General features: G+C 41.6%; 1 protein-coding gene across 3 annotated transcripts in view; it reads right to left on the minus strand.

The window, feature by feature from the left end:
- The window catches only part of fnbp1l (formin binding protein 1-like), a 171,205-nt gene that overhangs the window by 36,861 nt on the left and 111,704 nt on the right, over positions 1 to 22,640 (minus strand). For all 3 annotated transcript variants that reach the window (XM_048539604.2, XM_048539602.2, XM_048539603.2), the window contains exons 4-6: positions 17,879 to 18,026; positions 15,218 to 15,280; positions 8,292 to 8,396 (exon numbers count right to left, since the gene is read on the minus strand). In XM_048539604.2, the coding sequence (XP_048395561.1) occupies positions 8,292 to 8,396; positions 15,218 to 15,280; positions 17,879 to 18,026 (316 nt within the window). The remainder of the gene's footprint in view (positions 1 to 8,291; positions 8,397 to 15,217; positions 15,281 to 17,878; positions 18,027 to 22,640) is intronic.

The raw sequence follows: 22,640 nt of genomic DNA on the forward strand, positions 1-22,640 counted from the left end.
TAATGTGGAATGTCATCTTGGGGCTTGGGATGGGGGTGAGGGAGGAGGTGTGGGGACAAGTATAGCATTTCCTGCGGTTTTCCGGAGAGACCACTCTCTCCATGACTCCCTTGTTCGCTCCACACTGCCCTCCAACCCCACCACACCCGGCACCTTCCCCTGCAACCGCAGGAAATGCTACACTTGTCCCCACACCTCCTCCCTCACCCCCATCCCAAGCCCCAAGATGACATTCCACATTAAGCAGAGGTTCACCTGCACATCTGCCAATGTGGTATACTGCATCCACTGTACCCGGTGCGGCTTCCTCTACATTGGGGAAACCAAGCGGAGGCTTGGGGACCGCTTTGCAGAACACCTCCGCTCAGTCCGCAACAAACAACTGCACCTCCCAGTCGCAAACCATTTCCACTCCCCCTCCCATTCTCTAGATGACATGTCCATCATGGGCCTCCTGCACTGCCACAATGATGCCACCCGAAGGTTGCAGGAACAGCAACTCATATTCCGCCTGGGAACCCTGCAGCCATATGGTATCAATGTGGACTTCACCAGTTTCAAAATCTCCCCTTCTCCTACTGCATCCCTAAACCAGCCCAGTTCGTCCCCTCCCCCCACTGCACCACACAACCAGCCCAGCTCTTCCCCCCCACCCACTGCATCCCAAAACCAGTCCGACCTGTCTCTGCCTCCCTAACCGGTTCTTCCTCTCACCCATCCCTTCCTCCAACCCAAGCCGCACCCCCAGCTACCTACTAACCTCATCCCACCTCCTTGACCTGTCCATCTTCCCTGGACTGACCTATCCCCTCCCTACCTCCCCACCTACACTCTCTCCACCTATCTTCTTTACTCTCCATCTTCGGTCCGCCTCCCCCTCTCTCCCTATTTATTCCAGTTCGCTTTCCCCATCCCCCTCTCTGAAGAAGGGTCTAGGCCCGAAACGTCAGCTTTTGTGCTCCTGAGATGCTGCTTGGCCTGCTGTGTTCATCCAGCCTCACATTTTATTATATAGGGAGATGTTAGCAGCTTTGGAAAATTATCTGAGCTAAAGTTACTTTTAGGGGACATTCAGTCCAGATGAACTGATGCTATTAGTTACAGGTAGTTCTGCTATAAGGCATGTCTTATTAACACGAATTGGCTTGAACACAACTGATGAATAGTGGACACTGTTTGGATAACATAAACTTTCTGCTGTACAAGTATAGCAATTTCCCTATAATGCAATTTTCAATAACGATTATCAAAAAAGTGATTTTCTATAGTGCAGGGCCACAGAAGAATGCAACTATCATGTAATAGGAGAACTACCTGTATTGGTTCAGGTAATCTCAGCATAGCAACAACCCTCTGAATGGTCAGGATGCAATTTCAATCAACTCTTTGAAGGGAATAAAATTAAGAATGAAGTCTTGTGGAAATTCATTTGAATAGTATTTCTCTCTCCTCTTATTCAGTGACGTTTTTCTCTCCAATTTTCATTGAAAGAGCAGAAAACTACATTCAGAGATGCAGAAAGAAATAATTCAAAATCCAAAGGGAATCAGAAAGACCCTGGGGACCACCCAAGCAACAAGTAAACTACAGGCTGTCCATCACGGAACAGGTAACAAACATCAAAGCAAAGAATCAAATGAATTTTGAAACCAATACATCTAATTTTGTGATTTGGACTCCCTCAGCACATGATATTTGCATTTTTCTTTTTTAGTAACCTTGCAGAGTTTGTGAAAATTTTAAAAAGTGTGTAGCTCAAGATATATAAATTCAAAATCCTATTCCTTTACTGTTCTTATTGAGAATAAGAGTATGATAATAAATGGAACTTTTTCTTAGAGTTACTGAAGAAACTTGGTGTGGTTTGCTTTTAATCCTAGGTAGTCAGTTTGAGGCAAATTAGAATGTTTTAATAGCTTCATTAAATATCCAAGGTTGAGGCACGGTTGTAAAGCTCCATTTCCAGTGCACAACCCTGTGAGTTAAGGTCAAAGCAGGATCGGGAAGACAAAGCTTTAAACTTTATTATGGAGATGTTCACACCTCAGGCAGCAAGGTTAAACAGCCTGCTTTCTCTGCCCAAAATGACCAATTATGTCATTGCATCACATGATCATATTCCTAAAGTGGCAGCTCACCAAACTTACACAAATGCACAATATCCCTCCCCTTTAACATCAAACGTTCCTGCAATGAAAACATTCACCATATTTATAATCCAAAAGACAGTTGTCTGTAGTAAGGCTTCCAGAGGAAGTCCAATCCTGTGTGTGTATCAGTGTTTATTTTTCTTGTTGGCTTTAAACCTGTGGTGTTTTAGGTGTACTAGGAACACTGTCACATCATTGTCTTTTCTTGAGACAACTGAACGTTCACAGGTTCACATATGTCATGGTATTCTCCTCTAAGTTACTGTCTCCTCAGTGATCCAGTTACTATTCTGTCCTCAAGTATATCCAAGTCTCTATTTGGCAGAATTCTTTGTAGGTCTTCAATTAATGCTGTCTCTGGCACATTTGTCATGGTTGCCAAGGGAAGGTCTGCATTTCCTCTCCATACGATGTTGTCTCATGTTTGTATAGTGTAGGAAAGTGGTCTTGTCTGTTGTATAATGACGGCTGGTACACACTTCTCACCTGTAGGCCAACTCTTCACAACCTTTGTGAAAAACATGACATTTGGCCTAGGTGTCTCTTTGAAAAACCTGATTCAGATGTTTCCTGTCAACAATGTCTTCTATCATTGAAGGTTTCAGAAAATCAAATGCTGTACACAACTGAAGCTTCTCCATGAACAATGCCGGAGGACTCCACGTCGTCAAATGGGTTGTGTTCTAGTAACAAAAACTGGTTCAGTATTTTGGATCGTGATTCTTGCACTCAAGTTATTTATAACTATTTAATTGTCTGAACAAGGCTTTCTGCCAGACCATTTGGTCTAACTGCATAATGCACTGATCACTCCTTGTAACATTTTGCTTGTCACCCAATTTTCAATTTGGCAGATCTTTTCAATGTTACCCAGATCCCTATTGAAAGCAAAGGTCTGTTTTAAGAATTTGTGATAGATCAGTCTCGGAATTTGACAAACAATTTACTTCAGCATAGTTGAATTTGATTTTCTTCAACTACATTCTTCCTAATAAAGCGATATGCAAGGACAAATCTTCAGACTGACTGTATAACTGAATATTCATATTGATACAACCCTTTAAAGTCACCAGTTCACCTACGTACACAGTCTTGGTACAATTTTTGAAGGTTGCAGCACAATGTGACTCAGCAGCTTCTAATACACACATTCAAGTAACCAATGCTCTAGTGACCACCTCCATTCTTAAGTGTTTGCCATTACGTAAAGGAACGACCTAATATCGGTTGGGGTTGCTAGCAATGGCCAAAATATTTAATAACAGGTCCTCTTTGGATTGAAAGTCTGGGCTTTTCTCATGCCCCCTCTGTACTGTGTAGAATTTCTTCCTTCTCTTCAGTTTCTGTACTTTATCTTCATGTTGTTCGGGTTTCTTCCTCAAATACGTCTGCTCAATGTGTCCTTTATTTGCCAGTGTCTGCATATAGCTTTATACCAGCAATTTGCTGCTGCGTGACCTGTTTTTCCACATCAATGGTAATTTTGAATTTGCATGGGGGCTTATCTTTTAGCCACCATTTCATGAACTCCCTTTTCAGAGTTCAGCTGTTGAGCTTCTTTGGCTGCTAGTTCCATTGAGACTGCTTTTCACAGTGCTTGCTTTAAGTCTAAAACACAGAACAGAACATTACAGCACAGTACAGGCCCTTCGGCCCTCGATGTTGTGCCGACCTGCCATAACAATCTGAAGCCCATCTAACCTACACTATTCCATGTACGTCCATATGCTTGTCCAATGACGAATTAAATGTACTTGAAGTTGGCGAATCTACTACCATTGCAGGCAAAGCATTCCGTACCCTTACTACTCTGAGTAAAGAAACTACCTCTGACATCTGTCCTATATCTTTCACTCCTCAATTTAAAGCTATGCCCCGTCGTGCTCGCCGTCACCATCCTCGGAAAAAGGCTCTCCCTATCCACCCTATCTAACTCTCTGATTATCTTACATGTCTCAATTAAGTCACCTCTCAATCTTCTCTCTAATGAAAACAGCCTTAAGTCCCTCAGCCTCTCCTCGTAAGACCTTCCCTCCATACCAGGCAACATCCTAGTAAATCTCCTCTGCACCCTTTTCAAAGCTTCCACATCCTTCTTATAAAGTGTGAGCCGAACTGTACACAATGCTCCAAGTGCGGCTGAACCAGCGTTTTGTACAGCTGCAGCATAACCTCATAGTTCTGGAACTCGATCCCTCTATTAATAAAAGCTAAAACACTGCATGCCTTCTTAACAGCCCTTTCAACCTGGGTGGCAACTTTCAAGGATCTATGTACATGGACACTGAGATCTCTCTGCGCATCTACACTACCAAGAATCTTACCATAAGCCCAGTACTTTGCATTCCGGTTACTCCTACCAAAGTGCATCACCTCACACTTGTCTGCATTAAACTCCATTTGCCACCTCTCAGCCCAGCTCTGCAATTTATCTGTGTCTCTCTGTAACCTACAACATCCTTCATCACTATCCACAACTCCACCGACCTTAATGTCGTCTGCAAATTTACTAACCCATCCTTCTACGCCCTCATCCAGGTCGTTTATACAATAAGACGAATAGCAATGGACCCAACACCAACCCTTGTGGTACACCACTAATAACTGGCATGTCCTGTAATTATGTTGCATGCTTTAAGGTAAGCTTCAATAGAAATCAATACCTATTCAGGCCCTCCTCAAGCTTTAGGTGATTGACTGATAACTGTCCCTCAGTCAGCTGAGCCAGCTACCCTATTAACCTTTTTCAATGGAGAGAGAAAAGATTTACCAGCTTTATTGCCATGCTGTCCAATTTCCCTGAATTATAAACTCACTTGGGCTGTCATGCTCTGGATGCGATCTCTCCTTTCTGACAGTGTGCAATTTACTGCAAATTCACATAGGATTAAACTAACTAGAGAGATTAGTGCATGAATCAAATAATGACGTGGGAGACAGGTTTTCCCAGTTCACAGGGTGATTATAACAGTGCCGGGAAGAAGGGTCTAGGCCCGAAACGTCAGCCTTGCTGCTACTCTGATGCTGCTTGGCCTGCTGTGTTCATCCAGCTCTACACCTTGTTATCTTATTGCCAGGAAAAGAATCGGTTCCATTGGGACAGGTGCTGGTTAAACCAGTAAGGAACCAGTATCTTTGCAAATCAATTAACTGGGTTGCAGATGAGGGGAGATTCATAATTCTATAATGAGAAAGATCAAGGTCATGGAGCAAAATAGAGAGTTAGGAAAAGACAAGTTGAGACAGGAAAGGTCAAAGAGTTCGAGTAATACTGCATCAGAGGTTGAAGTTCAAGTCACAGAAAATGGTAGAAAGTTAAAGTTAAAGGCACAAAGTCTGAATGTGCAAGGTATTGGTAATTAGATGAATTAATGGCACCAACAAAGATAAACTGAATTGATCTAAAAGCCATTATGGAGAGATGGAAACTATGCAATCAATATTGGGCATTGAATATTGCAGGATATGGTAGAACAATGGCTATCACTCCTGTCTCACAGTGCCAAGGACTTGGTTCCATAGAATCCCTACCGTGCAGAAAAAGGCCCTTCAGCCCAACAAGTTCACACCGCCCCTCAGAGCATCCCACCCAGACCTATCCCTCTATAACTGACCTAATCTACACATGCCTGAACACTACGGGCAATTCAGCATGGCCAAACCACCCAGCCCGCACACCCCCGGACCGCGGGAGGAAACCAGAGCACGCGGAGGAAACCCACGCAAGACACGGGGAGAATGCGCAAACCCCAAACAGACAGTTGCTAGGTTCCTTTCCTTCAGTAATCTCTCCTGGATTGCTTCACATCTTAAACCACACACCAGTCTGTCTCTGATAGCAAAACTTAAGTCTTCTCCAAATTTGCAGAATTCTGCTAGCTTCCTTAAAATTGCCATAAACTGGTGGATGGACTCAGCATTATGCTGGCAGCATTTGTGGAATCTGAACCTTTTAGCAATAACCAATAGCTTTGTGAATAATACTTCGGTAGCATTCCTAATATATCTTCCTGGGTTTTAGAATCCAGCTTTTCTGACTGTTCTAGGCTCCACAGGAGGTTAAAAGGTTCTTCCCCCCTCCCCCATAAAAATCCGGAACACAGGAATGACAATATCTGCTTCAATTTTGTTAGCTACTATTACAAAATAATGGAATTGTGTTCTCTATCTCTATCTGTATAGCAGTCTCAGTTCACTGTATTCCCATCATACAGTCTCACATGCCAAAATTTCCTGTTGTTTTAAAATGTGAAGCTTCTGGGTTGCACAATGTACCACAAAAACATTAACACTATCTTGTTTTTTTTTTATTTATAACAAGGTATTCCCAAGGCTGCCTCTTTGTTTCCAAGTATATATCCCTAGCTTAAGACGTTTCCTTGTGTAGAGGAATTGTTTCTCAGGGTTGAGTACTTGGCAAGCTCCTTTTGCCTGCTCACCGTTTCTGTGGGGTGATTTTATTAATGAGTGATTGGTGCAGTGGATCTCAGTGCAGCTTTTAATCCCATCCATGTACCAATTTTTTTCTTGTATTACAAAAGGACCAAGAGGCAGAAGCTTTATTATGGAGACATTCACTCTACAGGCAACAAGGTTAGAGAGCTGCTCATCCACCCAAAACTGCCAAAGACACCATTACTGCATCATATGATAAGACTCTTCATGTGACTGTCCACCATACTTTACAAATGCACAAAAGGTCATGTTATCAAATGTTAACTGAGGAAATCACTGTGAACTGAGTTGGCAAGGAATGGATTTTGGCAGTTCATATTTCTACTTTATTATTTGGAGTGATTAAAATGCAGTGGAATAATATCCTAAATGGCATGTGTCACCAGTCTGAAAGAACAGAAAACTACGCCAAATAGACTTCTTAGCAGCTAAAAGTGATACTTGGTGATTGGCATCTTTACTTACAAAATGACTACAAGTCCCAACTTTGATACAATGGTATTTGATACAATATCCAAAAGGTGGCCCACTGCCCAAAAGTATATCATAATACTCTAGCTGGTTTCTTTATGTGAAAATTCAATTTTAACCTTGGATAAACACCAGTTCTTGAAACTTTTCTCAACCCCAACAGGAAGTGCCACTTTGATGAGGCTGTCAGTTTCTCAAAGCTTCAGGTAAATGGATGCACGCAGGCGTGCAGAGGATGCACAGACAGAAGGTCTTTCAACCTTTGTGCATAAGAAAGACAGCAGTGATTGCACGCGTGGTAAAGTCTCATTAATTGAATACTGAGATAGTCTCTTTCTGTACAGCAGTGGTCACTGTCTTTTCTTTACAAGGATAGCGTCAGATTTCTTTTAGTCGTAGCTAGAGCAGTTCCACATGAGAAACAGGAAATGTAACAAGTACACAATTTGAGCTATGCCTTCTTGAAAACCTCCTGTGACTAATCTCACCAAAGTAAGCCAGAGACACCATACAGAGGTCAGCGCTACTTGATGAAAAATAATTTTAATAAACTTTTGCCATCTGCTAAAAGAAGCACTTGGAAAAAGTTCTCACTTTGAACATTTTCTTACACCATGCATTAAAATGTCTGATGTATGTTAAAAAACAGCATTTCAAAACCAATTGTACGTTTGTTTGTACTAAGCATATTATATGCGGTACACTGTCCTACCAAATGGATTGTCAATTTGCCAACATCTTTCTTCTGCAACTCAAAGAAAGCTATTTGTCAATGACCCTACCCATGCATAACATCAACAATACAGGAAACCCGTCGATGCTGTTCCACGGTGAATTAAATACACAATATTAACATTAGTTCTAAGGTTTTGGAGTAGATCTGTAGCTCAGGTTGTGGGTGTTGAGGTTGGTTGGCTTGCCGAGCTGGTTTGTTGTTCCGCAGATGTTTCATTACCATACTGGGTAACATCCTCAGTGCAGCTGTTACCAAGCACGGTAACAAAACGTCTGCGGGACAATAAACCAGCGCGGTGAGCCAACCTACCTCAACATTAGTTCTAAATGTACTAATCCTCCTTCACCAACCCCATCATCCTTCAGTGAAGTAAATCTTATTTTTCATTAAGCATAACGGGCAAATTTGAACGTGCAGAAGAACCAGCTTTGAAATAACTTAAAAATTGTCTACTTTCATAGAAACAACAAATTTCCAACCTTTTCAACATCTGCTTTTGTTGCATTATGGTCAGAATCTAGTCTCTCATAACACAGTTGCGCCTTCTCAGTCTCTTTGCATTCTCTCTCGAACTTCTTTTTACTCTGAAAGGGAAAGGTATTTTTAAAAAAACATAATTTGATGATTACTCTTCTAGTTTGAAACTTCTGACCAAGTTTTGGAAGCTACTGAATCATTAAAGTGATGCTTACCTGGAACAATGAGAAATCTTAACGAAATGATAAAAATGCATTGTAGTTTTTCAGAAACAATAATAAATTCAATGAAAATGATTATGATCTGTTTGAACCTAGATATACCTTTCGAACATAAATCAAACCCACGTGGTCAAAATCATTTAAATTTTAGTTTTGGGTAATAAGGCTTTAAGGTGGCAGTCAAAGTCTTCCTTGTGTTTATATCCGCAATTATTCCATTGAGCCAGGTGAAGATTTTCTCCCCAAGTTAAGCTGTCACAAGCGTTCATGATGTAGAAAAAAATACTAAAAGAACAAGTTTTAAAAAAGTCTGTATTCTCTGCATTTTGTTAAACAGTTGCATGAAGAAGCCATTTCTCACCATATTGGTTATGATAATCTGTATAAGAATATAACAGCATAAGCAATCCTAAGAAAGCCTAATCATGAAGATAGTGGGACGATCCTGGGTAGGCTGCTCTTCAGAAGATCGGGTATGAATTTGATGAGCTGAATGGCATGCTCCCAATACTGTTAGGTATTCTATGATGTCAACAAATTGGGCACAGTTAGCTAAAGGGTTCATCGAAAAAATACTTTAGAAAGACAAACATCATCTTGGTTGCTATTTTAGTTTGCACAATGCACAGTCAGCTGAAAAATTTATTTGCAACTACGCTGTGCAAATTGTTTTTCTCAATACAAGGCGGCAATATACCTTATTAATGAGCAGCATTTTTATTTTCTGGCCACAGCAAAGAATTTACCAGGATTAATCATTAAATTGCTCCCCCATCAGCAAAAGTCTTTCTGCCACGGTCTACAGGGACACATTTGTGTGGATTCAATCCCAAATGCTTTAATAAAGCAGCATATGATATGGGCTCCTCTTCAGTAAAAGGAGTAGTATGCAAACAAAATGAGCTTCCAAGCAGCTGATCCATCTTAGCCTCCTCCAGAAATCCCTCAGATCACAGATGCCGATCATCAGCCCATTCAATTCACACCATGTGATAGGATGGCATGGTGGCAAAGTGGTTAGCACTGCTGCCTCACAGCACTAAGGACCCAGGTTCAATTCCACCTTCAGACAAACACTTGTGTGGAGTTTGCACATTCTCCCCAGGTTAGCGTGGGTTTCCTCCGGGTCCTCCAGTTTCCTCCCACAGTCCAAAGATATGCAGGTTAAGTTTGTTGGTCATGCTAAATTGCCCATAATGTCTTGGGATGTGCTGGCTAGGTGGGTTAGCCATGAGAAATGCACAATTACACGGAGAGGGTAGTGGGGTGGGCCTAGGCAGGCTGCTCTTCAGAGGATCAGGAACTTGATGGGCTGAATGGAATGCTCCTACACTGTAGGGATTCTATAATGTCAAAAAATAAACTGAAAAGGCAACAGAGCTTGACAGCATTCGCAAAGTAGCCCAGAAGACTTGTGCTCCAGAACATGTTCTAGCACCCCTACCACAGCTGTTACAGTACACCTACAACACTGGCATTCTGCTTAATACGGAAAAAAAGTCCCCCATCCAGCAATGCAAGGGTCATTAACAGGACTGTCACGCAGCAATTGCTTAGCAATAAACTGTTGAGTGATGCTCAGTTTGGGCTTCACTAGAGCTGGTCAGCTCGCAACCTTAGTTTAAACATGGATGAAGAAGCTAAATTCCAGATATTAGGTAAATGTGACAGCCCTTGACATCAAGGCCATATTTGACCAAGTGTGATATCAAGAATCCCTAGCAAAACTAAATTCAATGGGAATCAGGGGGAAACTTTCCGCTGGTTAGACTTACGCCTGGCATAAAGGAAGGTGGTTGTGGTCGTTGGAGGTAGGTCATCTTAGCTCCAGAACATCTCTTCAGGATTTCTCAGCAGAGTGTCTGAGACTTTACCATCTTCAGCTTCTTCATCAATGACCTTTCCTCCATCCTAAGGTCAGAAGTGGAGATGTTTGCTGATAACTGCATAATGTTCAGCACCATTCATGATTGCCCAGATACTGAAGAAGTCCTTGTTCAAATTTAGCAACACCGGGACAAGACCCAGGCTTTGGTTGATAAGTTGCACCTAACATTCACAGCATAGATATGTCCCCTGGGCCGGATGGGATTTATCCTAGGATCCTCCTGGGAAGCCAGGGAGGAGATTGCTGAGCCTTTGGCACTGATCTTGAACTCGTCATTGTCTACAGGAATAGTGCCAGATGACTGGAGGATAGCAAATGTGGTTCCCCTGTTCAAGAAGGGGAGTAGAGACAACCCTGGTAATTACAGACCAGTGAGCCTTACCTCAGTTGTTGGTAAAGTGTTGGAAAAGGTTATAAGAATAGGATTTATAATCATCTAGAAAAGAATAATTTGATTAGGGATAGTCAGCATGGTTTTGTGAAGGGTAGGACGTGCCTCACGAACGTTATTGAGTTCTTTGAGAAGGTGACCAAACAGGTAGATGAGAGTAAACCGGTTGATGTGGTGTACATGGATTTCAGCAAGGCGTTCAATAAGGTTCCCCACAATAGGCTATTGTACAAAATGCGGAGGAATGGAATTGTGGGAGATATAGCAGTTTGGATCGGAAATTGGCTTGCTGAAAGAAGACAGAGGGTGGTAGTTGATGAGAAATGTTCATCCTGGAGACCAGTTACTAGTGGTGTACCGCAAGGGTCGGTGTTGGGTTTATCAATGACCTGGATGAGGGTGTAGAAGGATGGGTTAGTAAATTTGCAGATGACACTAAGGTCGGTGGAGTTGTGGATAGTGACGAAGGATGCTGTAGGTTGCAGAGAGACATAGATAAGCTGCAGAGCTGGGCTGAGAGGTGGCAAATGGAGTTTAATGCAGACAAGTGTGAGGTGATGCACTTTGGTAGGAGTAACCGGAAGGCAAAGTACAGGGCTAATGGTAAGATTCTTTGCAGTGTAGATGAGCAGAGAGATCTCTGTGTCCATGTACACAGATCATTGAAAGTTGCCACCCAGATTAACAGGGCTGTTAAGAAGGCATACAGTGTTTTAGCTTTTATTAATAGAGGGATCGAGTTCTGGAAACAAGAGGTTTTGGTGAAGCTGTACAAAACTCTGGTGCAGCCGCACTTGGAGTATTGTGTACAGTTCTGGTCACCGCATTATAAGAAGGATGAGGAAGCTTTGGAAAGGGTGCAGAGGAGATTTACTAGGATGTTGCCTGGTATGGAGGGAAGGTCTTACGAGGAGAGGCTGAGGGACTTAAGGCTGTTTTCATTAGAGAGAAGAAGATTGAGAGGTGACTTAATTGAAACATATAAAATAATCAGAGGGTTAGATAGGGTGGATAGGGAGAGCCTTTTTCCTAGGATGGTGACAGCGAGCACGAGGGGGCATAGCTTTAAATTGAGGGGTGAAAGATACAGGACAGATGTCAGAGGTGGTTTCTTTACTCAAAGAGTAGTAAGGGAATGGGATGCTTTGCCTGCAATGGTAGTAGATTCGCCAACTTTAGGTACATTTAAGTCGTCATTGGATAAGCATATGGACGTACATGGAATAGTGTAGGTTAGATGGGCTTCAGATCGGTATGACAGGTCGGAAGGGCCGAAGGGCCTGTACTGTGCTGTAATGTTCTATACAAACGTGAAGCAATGGCTACCTCCAACAAAAGAGAATCTAACCAGCTGTCTTAACATTCTATGGCATCACTGTCACCCCCACTAATAGAATTCTGGGTTTAACATTGACCAGAAACTGAACTTGACTCGCCATATAAATACCATGACTACAAGAGCAGATCAGAGGCTAAGAATCATACCAAGCAACTCACTTTCTGACTTCCTAAAGCCTATCCATTATCTACAAAACACAAGTCAGGAATGGGTTGGAATAGTTTTCAGTTGCCTGGATGTGTGCAGGTCCAACAATAATCAAGAAGCTTGACACCATCAAAAACAAAATTGATCCACTTGATTGTTTGTGAACATGGTGCTATTCACTCCCTTGACCACTAATAATCAGTAGCAGCACCAGGTACCAAGTACAGGATGTAATACAGAAATTCATCAAGGCTCCTCAGAGATCAATTTCCAGACCCTCAGCTACTACCATCAAGAAGAACAAGCACAGCAAATCCTTGCAAATTCCCCTCCAAACCACTTACCATCCTGAGTTTGAAATATGTCAACATTCCTCAGTGTCACTGGTGAAAATCCTGCAACTCCTTAAATGGCACTGTGGATTAGTTAAACCATATGGTTTACAGCAGTTCAAGGTGGCAGATCAACACCACCTTCTCAAGGGCAACTGCGGATGGGCAGTAAATGCTGGCACGTCCAGTGAACTTCCATCCCATGAGAGAGGAAAAAGTGCATTCTAGCAATGCCTAGATCTTTGCCACTATACGGCAAAGTATTTGCATGTCAAGTCATGGATTAGGCATGGTGTTCTCCATGCAGACATCCGAGATCCTAGCCCAAGCTACTTACCTGTGGGTTCAAAACAAACTCTTTGCCCAATCTACCCCATGCCTAGTTACTCATACAGTTCAAAGAAATTGAGTCAATTTTATATGTTCTAATTAAATTCTAAATTGTGTCTGAGAGAGAGGATTTATGATCACTTGGATAGGCACAGTTTGATTCGTGATAGTCATCATGGATTTGTGAGGGGTAGACCATGCCTCACACACCTTATTGAATTCTTTGAAGAGGTGACCAAACATGTGGATGAAGGTACAGCAGTGGATGTGGTATACATGGATTTAAGTAAGGTGTTTGATAAGGTTCCCCATGGTAGGCTCATGCAGAAAGTAAGGAGGCATGGGATAGGGGGAAATCTGGTAGACTGGATTCAGAATTGGCTGACCCTTAGAAGACAAAGGGTGGTAGTGGATGGAAAATATTCAACATGGTGCTCAGTTACAAGTGGTGTACCATAACAATCTGTTCTGGGTCCTCTTCTGTTTGTGATTTTTGTCAATGATTTGAATGTAGGAGTGGAAGAGTGGATTAGTAAGTTTGCACACAATACGAAGGTAGGTCAGTTGTGGGGTAGTGTTCTGGTTCACAATGGGACATCGATAGGATGCAGAACTGGGCTGAGAAGTGGCAGATGGAGTTTAACCCTGAAAAGTGCAAGGTGATTCATTTTGGAAGGACAAATTTGAAAGCAGAATACAAGATTAACGGAAAGATTCTTGGCAGTGTTGAGGAGCAGAGGGATCTTGGGGTTCATGTCCACAGTTCCCTGAAAGCTGCCATGCAGGTGGATAGAGTTGTTAAGAAGGCGGATGGTGTGTTAACTTTCATTAATAGAGGGCTTGAGTTCAAGAACCGTGAAGTTATGCTCCAGCTATACAAAAGCCTGGTTTGGCCACATCTGGAGTATTGCTTCCAGTTCTGGTTGCCTCATTACAGGAAACATGTGGAAGCGCTAGAAAAGGTGCAGAGGAGATTTACCAGGATATTGCCTGGAATGGAGCGAAGGTCTTACAAGGAAAGGTAGAGAGCACTAGGGCTTTTCTCTTTCGAACGACCAAGGATGAGAGGTGACTTGATAGAGGCGTACAAAATGATCAGAGGTACAGATAGAGTGGACAGCCAGAGACTCTTTGCTAAGGTGGAGGTAGCTATTACGAGGGGCCATAGTTTTAAAGTGAGTGGAGGTAGATACAGGCGAGACGTCAGAGGTAGGTTCTTTACTCAGAGTGTGGTCAGGGCACGGAATGCATTGCCAGAGACGGCAGTGGAGTCGGCCTCATTAGGGCATTTAAGCAGCTATATTATAGGCATATGGGTGATAGCGTAACGTAGGGGTGGCAGTTAGATAGACCTTAGGTTTAGGGTAAAAGTTTGGCACAACATAGTGGGCCTAAGGGCCTGCACTGTTCTATATTCTAACATTGGTATTAGGAATAGGAGGTTCATGCAGATGAATGCATGATATGGAGGTGCTGGTGTTGGACTAGGGTTAGAAGTCATATGATACCAGGTTATAGTCCAATAGATTTATCTGAAATCACAGGCTTTCAGAGTGATTTCACCTGACAAAGGAGCGGTGCTCCGAAAGCCTGCAATTCTAAATAAAGCTGCTGTATTGTAACCTGGTAATAACAAAGTGTGGAGCTGGATGAACACAGCAGGCCAAGCAGCATCTTAGGAGCACAAAAGCTGACGTTTCGGGCCTAGACCCTTCATCAGAAGGGGTCTAGGCCCGAAACGTCAGCTTTTGTGCTCCTGAGATGCTGCTTGGCCTGCTATGTTTATCCAGCTCCACACTTTGGGTGTTGTCTCGGATTCTCCAGCATCTGCAGTTCCCATTATCCGTGATACTATAATCTGGTGTTGTGTGACTTCTGACCAGATGAATGCATGGCTGGCGAGATGGTGTGGTGGTGGTGGGGGCTTTAGCATTCTGGGATCTAGAGACCTTCTTTAGGTGCCGAGACCGGTAGATGGCGGACAGGTTGCATCTGAACTGGAATGGGACCAGCATCTTTATGGGGAGGTGTGCCAGTGCTGTTGGCAAGAACTGGAATCTAGACAGAATCTACCAAAGCTAAAATTCTCATCTGTATTTTACAGTTCCTCAATGGCCCCAACCCTCTGTGAGTGATCGCTGCCAATCCTCCACCCAAGGTATCTGCTCCTCCTTTAATTCTAGTCGAGTCCCAATTTGAAAATGACGCAACTATGGTGACAGCACCTCAGTCCTCACAGTTTAAATACAGTTTAAAAGGAGAAAAAGAAATGAAGCTTACATTATCCATCTGTTTCCAGCATGTGTCAAGGTACTGCTGGGCTTTACGTCCTTCTTGCAGGTGCTGCAAAAAGAAAGCAACCTCAAAGTGTTCAATCATGAGATTAGACAATTGTTTAGTAATATGAATGTCAGTGTTACAACTCTGGTTACCTAGTTTCTCATGAGACTAGATTGTGTGTTAAGTCTGTAATTTCAGTATGATTACAGATTTGTGCATCTAGATTTTAAATTTTATTCCATGCATGTTATAGAGTCATAGAGACCTACAGCACAGAAATGGGCCTTTGGCAGTGAGTACCAGATTCCCACCACCTTATGGCTGAAACTATTTTCCTTTCAACCTTCTGCCTTTACATTAAATATACCACTGGCAACCAACAACCACCACCACACAGCCCCCCCACCCCAGTCACTGATCCTCCATCAAGAGGAAATGTTTGTTTCCATCTACCATATCCATACTACGCAATTTTATACATCTCAATCATGTTCCCTCTCAATTTTCTCAGCTCTAAAAAAACCCCAATGTGTCTAGTCTCTAGCCCAGACAACATCCTGGTAAATCTCCTCCATGTTCTTTCCAGTGCTATCAAATCCCTCCAAAAATGTGGACTCCAGAAATGCATGCAATATTCTAGCTGGGGCCTCATCAACAGTTCCTATAGTTCCAGCAACACGCCTCCCTGCTCTTAAACTCTACGTAGCCAATAATAAGGGCAATTATACTATACACCTCCTTAACTCACTGCTACATCTCTTCCAGACATGCCCACCTTCAGGAAGTTCTGTTCCTCTTTGACAGGATTTCCATTCCAATCTTTTTCTTGCTCACTGTCATTAATTTTGTCACTGCTCCTGGTGCTTGACAAGGTATCTGCTAAAACTCACTTTCACAGCCACTTCACATTCCTCAGTGATTGCCTCTGGCTCAAACTCGCCCTTCGTGGATTCCAACTCAAATTTCATCATTCATGATTTGAATCCACCCATGATCACAGGTATCTCTGTGATGTTTAACATTCCACAATTGTTCTCACTGCATCCTGAAATTCACTCTGAGCCATGCGTTATCATGTGCAGTCTCTCAACCTCTCTCCCCATGCTGCACAGATACTGTCAGATCTGCTGAGCTTTTCATGCAATTTCTGTTTTTGCCTCCAGAATGTTACCTAGGTCTATTGATTATTAGTCTATTAATAATTCCATTAGGCCATTGTCTTCAAAACTCTGCTGCCAGTTTGTTTACATGTATCAAGTCCTTCTCATCAAAACTTATGTTTGATAATTGCTCCACTAATGCCTCAAACTGAAATTTTTTTTACACTGGTTTAATATCACTCAACGCTCTAACCCCAAGTCTTCAAATCCTCCAACTTTACAATTCTGAGTTCTCTTATACTTCCTCCAACCCTTTCATCCCATTATCAGGAATTGTGCCTTCAATTGCTTATCCATCACCTGGAATTCAAGCACTAAAACTTAATGGCTCTCCTTCTCTCTATTCCCCTTACACTCCATCCCCAAAAACAACTCTGATCAAACTGTTTGCCACCGCTCCTAGCATCTCCCTGTGCATCAAATTTAATTGTTTCTTTTAAGTACTGAAATGTTTTCTGACATTAAGTGAACCACATTTGTACAAGTTGTTTTTGTTGAAACACCAATGTTTTAAAACAGAACAAAAATTGTGATCACTTGGGACACCAATGGCCACAGTATACCTGGTGAAGACTGAAATGAGGCAGAGCAGAATTAAAAATCAGCATGGATTCTGCTCCTGATCATTAAAAAAGATTGCTGGTGGTAAATGCGGAGACAGACTAGCATCTGTTCAGGAGAGGAACACAACTTGTTTCCATTTGTTCTCTCAGTTTGTGTCTCTCTCCTTGATGTCAAATCTTTTCCAACACGCAGTTTTGACCAATAATTTTCAAGCTTACGTAAGCCAAGCTACAGATATAACGTTCCCTTCGCCCATGGAAGCTCTAGAAATCCTAACAATGTTGAAGTGATTGATCAGTGACCATTGCATGTGGGGAAAGGAGAAGGTAGAACATAGTTCAGGAAAATTGTTCTTAAATTCTAATATCATATGACCTGCAGAACCTGACATTATAACCCTATAAATATAGGGTTGGAAACAGAACCACAACTGAAGAGCATTCTTTTTTCAGCACTGTTGTTGAATAAAACATGCAACTGGTTCTCTGCTAGTCAGTGCTAGAACTAGTATGCAGAAAAATTGTGAAGTTAAACCTCAAAGGATGAACAATCTCAAGCTTTGAGTCAATACTGAAAAAAAAAGCTGCTTTTCATCTGTAAAGGCAGCAGCTAGGAAATAAATATGTGCATGTAAGCAAGACATAATTAAACCTAGAGCATCATTTCAAATTAAATTGCAAAGATAGGACAGGGAAAATGTAAATTCAAAGCTGTATGCAAACATCTGCAAAGCATTTCAGAAATAATTGGTGGTACAATGGAGATATTTGGATATATGACTCCCTCATCTATAATAATTTTATGAATTGTATTGCATTAGAGTTTGTCCATCGCAATCAGAATTCTGTTATTTCTTTTCAACTATAAGTAAAGAATCCAAAATTAGTTTAAAGTCCACATTTCATCATGTAAAGAAAACAAATGAGAGAACACTCACAGCTTTTCTTTCCATTTTCAGATCATGAGCATATCGCATAAGTTCTCCATAGACTCTGTGGCCTATTTCTTCTGCAACAACTTCACGTTGGCCTGCATAGTCATTGAGTTCATTAAGAACTTGAAAGAAAGATTGACAGTAGGTAAATCTGCAGAAACAAAACAATAACTAGACTTAGTGAATGCAAAATTGTTAAATACCTCAGAGATAATAGGAACTGCAGAATCCGAGATAGCAAGGTGTAGAGCTGGATCAACACAGCAGGCCAAGCAGCATCAGAGGAGCAGGAAGGCTGACGTTTCGGCTCTGATGAAGGGTCTAGGCCTGAAACGTCAGCGTTCCTGATTATTTGATGCTGCTTGGCCTGCATTGTTAAATACTTCACCTGGGCATAAAATGTGACTCATTTTGTCAGGTGAAATATTAATAATGACAATCAATTTAGTGAAGCTCTTTAATGACTTAATGCTTATGACTCTTACTACATTCCAACGAACTAAATGTCTTTTTAAATTGCTAATAAAAGAAAGCATCAACATTAGCCTCAGAGAAAACATATCTAAAATTGGGCAGCAAAACAATAGTTTAAATAATGTATAAATGATCAAATAACATTGCTGTCAGGTAATTGAACAAATAAATGGGAAACTGTCAGTGTAATCATCATACTCTGGGTGAATCTGGATGCAATGTGAGCAAGTACACAATGAAGGTGCCTTGAATTGAGACATAACTGGGAGCAAGAATTGGAAGTTTGGCAGGTTTGTTATCTTCAAAGCCTATGCAGAAGCAATTAGAGTGCAAACAATGTTATGGGAGACTTAATTAAAAGAAAAGAAAAGCAAAGCACAAATGCTTTCCATCTCAAAGCCTACCTCTTACAACTGCTTTCTCAATTCCTGCCTTCACCCATATCTAAACTCAGTGAGTAGGAACTGCTGATGCTGGAGAATCTGAGGTAATAAGCAGCATCTGAGGAGCAGGAAAACTGACGTCTCAGGCCTCATCAGCTTTCCTGCCCCTCTGATGCTGCTTGGCCTGCTGTTTTCATCCAGCTCTACACCTTGTTATCTCATATCTAAACTCATGTGCTTTTATTCAAAGACTCTGCTTACCTAGTTGTGATTTGCGAAATTGTTGTCATTGTCTTTGTGATGTTAATCAGTAAGTAGTAATATAAGGGTGCACGATGTATAACCATCTTCTTTCACGGGAGCCTAGGAATTGTGAAAACGTGCTTATCTGATTTACCTTCTACCATCTCGGTAATGAAACAACGATAAAGGAACTGTTGACCAATCATTGTAATCAATCTTCATCATCAAGTTTACAGCAGGCCTACAAATGATATGGAAACCCTAGTAGTGTGGAAGTGTCCATAACCATAGGTCAAAAACATTTTTTTGACCAAAGCAGACGGCTCTTATCTTTCCCAGTATTCTGTGTCATCATCATCAGCAATTCCCCAAACACAAGGATGACCTCTGTCAGGCTTGATGAGTGCTGTGATGACTCTGAAGCCCAAATTTGGATCCATAGGATTTCCTATAGTGGCAGCAGATAGTTGAGGAAAAGTGAAATTCAGAACATCCATCCTATTGACTTCCTTCCCCTCTGGCACCACCACTTCGACTCGTATTTCAGTTAGTCAATACAACAGCCTTATAGACCGAGACTACTTTTGTTGACTTTAAACACCCCTGTTATTGAAAAGGTTTTGTAGCTTGACTAGCACTGGCACAATTGCCGTAGTGCTGGACTACTTCATACATTTAATATCATTTATTGCAAGTTTGGGTTTCTGGTTTGAGACTTAGTAATTTAAGAGTTTTCTACATGTTGTAGTTAAAAATTAGCTTCATTTCTGTAGCTATGCTGATTTCTTTTGAAACAGTTGAGGCTTTAGAATGAATGGTGATTTATGCATTAGAAAGTAAATAATGAGCCCTGGGTTTCTGAGAGAACTTCCAACTATTTTTAAGATTTAACAAAAACACCCATATAGCTTATAGAGGGAGACTTTTCTTTTCAGGTTTTACTTTGAGAGGAATAATCCAGTGAAGTCCCTGGCATACACTGGTTGTTTAGAGCAGTGCCCTGTTGAGAAAGAAAGGGGATAGTGAACTGGACTACCTTGAGTGAAGAGTCAGTATTAGTCCCAGCCTAGAACCATTGGGACTAAACCTTCACCAATGAAGGCTACATACAAGCTACATACATTTGAGCAGGTGCATAATAGCTGCTTTCTGTGACTATCTGCTTTTAATTCAAGTCTCGACAAAGAGCTGAAGTTACAAGTGACTTAAACCTAAAAGGGGTTACAATAATTCCACCAGAGTCCCTATAGTAGTGATGTTTTGGGTACACACACGTACAGACACACACACACACACACACACACACACACACACACACACACACACACACACACACACACACGAGGTTTTGTTTCTTTTTGATTTATAAAGGAGTTTTTGGGTTAACAGGATTATACTTTTGTTGTGTTTAAAAAATTTTGATTTGTGATATAAATAGCTGGTTTGATTTATTCTACATTTAACATCATCTCTTTCCTTAATAAATCTCTATTTGCTAATTAAAGCAATATCTGCAGAACTGCACGTGCATATTTCACCAATGGCCTGGTGGTATTATCATTAGACTGTTAATCCAGACACCCAGCTAACATTCTGGGGACCCGGGTTCAAATCCCACCATGGCAGATGGTTGAATTTGAGTTCAATAAATATCTGGAATTAAGAATCTAATGATGACAATGAATCCATTGCCAATTTTCAGAGGAAAAACCCATTTGGCTCACTAATGTACTTTAGGAAAAGAAACTGCCTTCTTTACCTGGTCTGGCCTACATGTGACTCCAGGCCCACAGCAAGGTGGTTGGTTCTTAACTGCCCTCTAGGCAATTAGGGATGGGGAATAAATGCTGCCTGGTCAGCGACACCTTCATCCCGCGAATGAATAAAGCAAGAACCACATTGTTACAACTAAATCAAAATATGATCTATCAAGCCACATTTTTGCCTGGATCTTCGGATGTAATTTCATCAGCTGGGTTCATGACAACATATTTTAGCAAATGGGTTACATGCCTTTATTAAATGAGTAAGAACTTGGAGGTTACGCCAGAATTCTATGCAATATGATTATGATTGCACTGGAGAAGGTACAAAGATTGAGCAAGACATTGCCTGGAATCTTCTTTAGATCGGCTAGGGTTGCTTTCTTTAGAATAGAGCAGCATGAAGGGAGAGGCCATGGGTGTTTTTGTTAGGCCTAAACAAAAGTTCATAAAATTGAGAGAGGCTCAGATACAGTGCAGAGAAAGGCCTTATTCATTTTGATTGTGAGATCCATACACTAAATTTATATCTCTGGTTAACAGACAGGAAATTTTTCACCCCTAGGGTGGTGATAAACTGAAAGTTACTGCTTGAAAGAGTAGTTGAGCTAAAAGCCGTCATAACATTTAAAAACTACTCATATGTATTTGAATTGCCGCACAAAACTATGGATCAAAAGCTAGAAAATGGGATTATGCTGGATAGTAACATCGCTTGGCAGGAACACCAGGCCGAATTATACCAGTTAAATGAGGTGAATGAGAAAATACTTGTAACACTTTTAGTTAAATAACATATTAAAAGTCTATGTGTAAAACAAACATGAACATTAAGAGCTCTGATGAAGGGTCTAGGCCCAAAACGTCAGCTTTTGTGCTCCTGAGATGCTGCTTGGCCTGCTGTGTTCATCCAGCCTCACATTTTATTACCATGAACATTAAGTTCTTGCTTTTTCTGAATGTTAAGTTGAATTCTTTAATAGTGTATCATGCCAAATAACAACACACACACTTTGAAGTCTAACACATTGGCTCAGGAAATGCCACAGTTGTGGTTTGGTATTATTGTCCAAATAATAAGGCCAAGGTAATAACTGTCCAAGGTAGGAATTATACAGTAACTAGTAAGGTCCTGAGGAGTGTTGCGGAACACCGGGACCTAGGAGTATGAGTACATTGTTCACCTGTGACCCTGCTTTCAATGAACTGAGTGATGAAGTAGGCATTTGGTATGCTGGCCTTCATTGGTGGAGGCATCGAGTACAGGAGTCGGGATGTTACGTTACAGTTGTATAAGTCATTGGTGAGGTCGCACTTGGAGTGTTGTGTTCAGTTTGGTCTCCTGTTATAGGGAAGATATAGTTAAACTGGAAATTGTGAAAAGATGATTTTACAAGGATGTTTCCATGACTAGCAGACCTGAGTTATAGGGTGAGGTTGGCCAGAATAGGACTTTATTCCTTGGAACGAAGGAGAAAGCAGGGTGACCCTATTGAGGTGTACAAAATCATGAGGGGCATTGATAGGATGAATGCATGTTGTCTTTTTCCCAGGGATAGGAAATCGAAAACTGGAGGCTGTAGGTTTAAGGTGAGAGGAGGAAGATTTAAGAAGGACCTGAGGGGTAACTTCTTCACGCAAAGCGTGGTGCAGATCTTGAATAGGCTGCCAGAGAAAGTGGTTGAGGTCACTACCACAGCAACATTTAAGAAACATTTGGACAGGTACACGAGTGGGAAGGGTTGAGGGGAATATGAACTAAACATGGGCAATTGGAGCTAGCTGAGTGGGCACCATGGTCAGCATTGACCGGTTTGTGCCAAAGCGTCAGTTTCCATGCTGTATTACTCTATGACTTCATTGTAATTTTCCTCAGTTCCTCCATTCCATTTCCTAAATTAC

This window comes from Stegostoma tigrinum, chromosome 8, assembly GCF_030684315.1.
Source record: "Stegostoma tigrinum isolate sSteTig4 chromosome 8, sSteTig4.hap1, whole genome shotgun sequence".
NCBI lineage: Eukaryota > Metazoa > Chordata > Chondrichthyes > Orectolobiformes > Stegostomatidae > Stegostoma > Stegostoma tigrinum.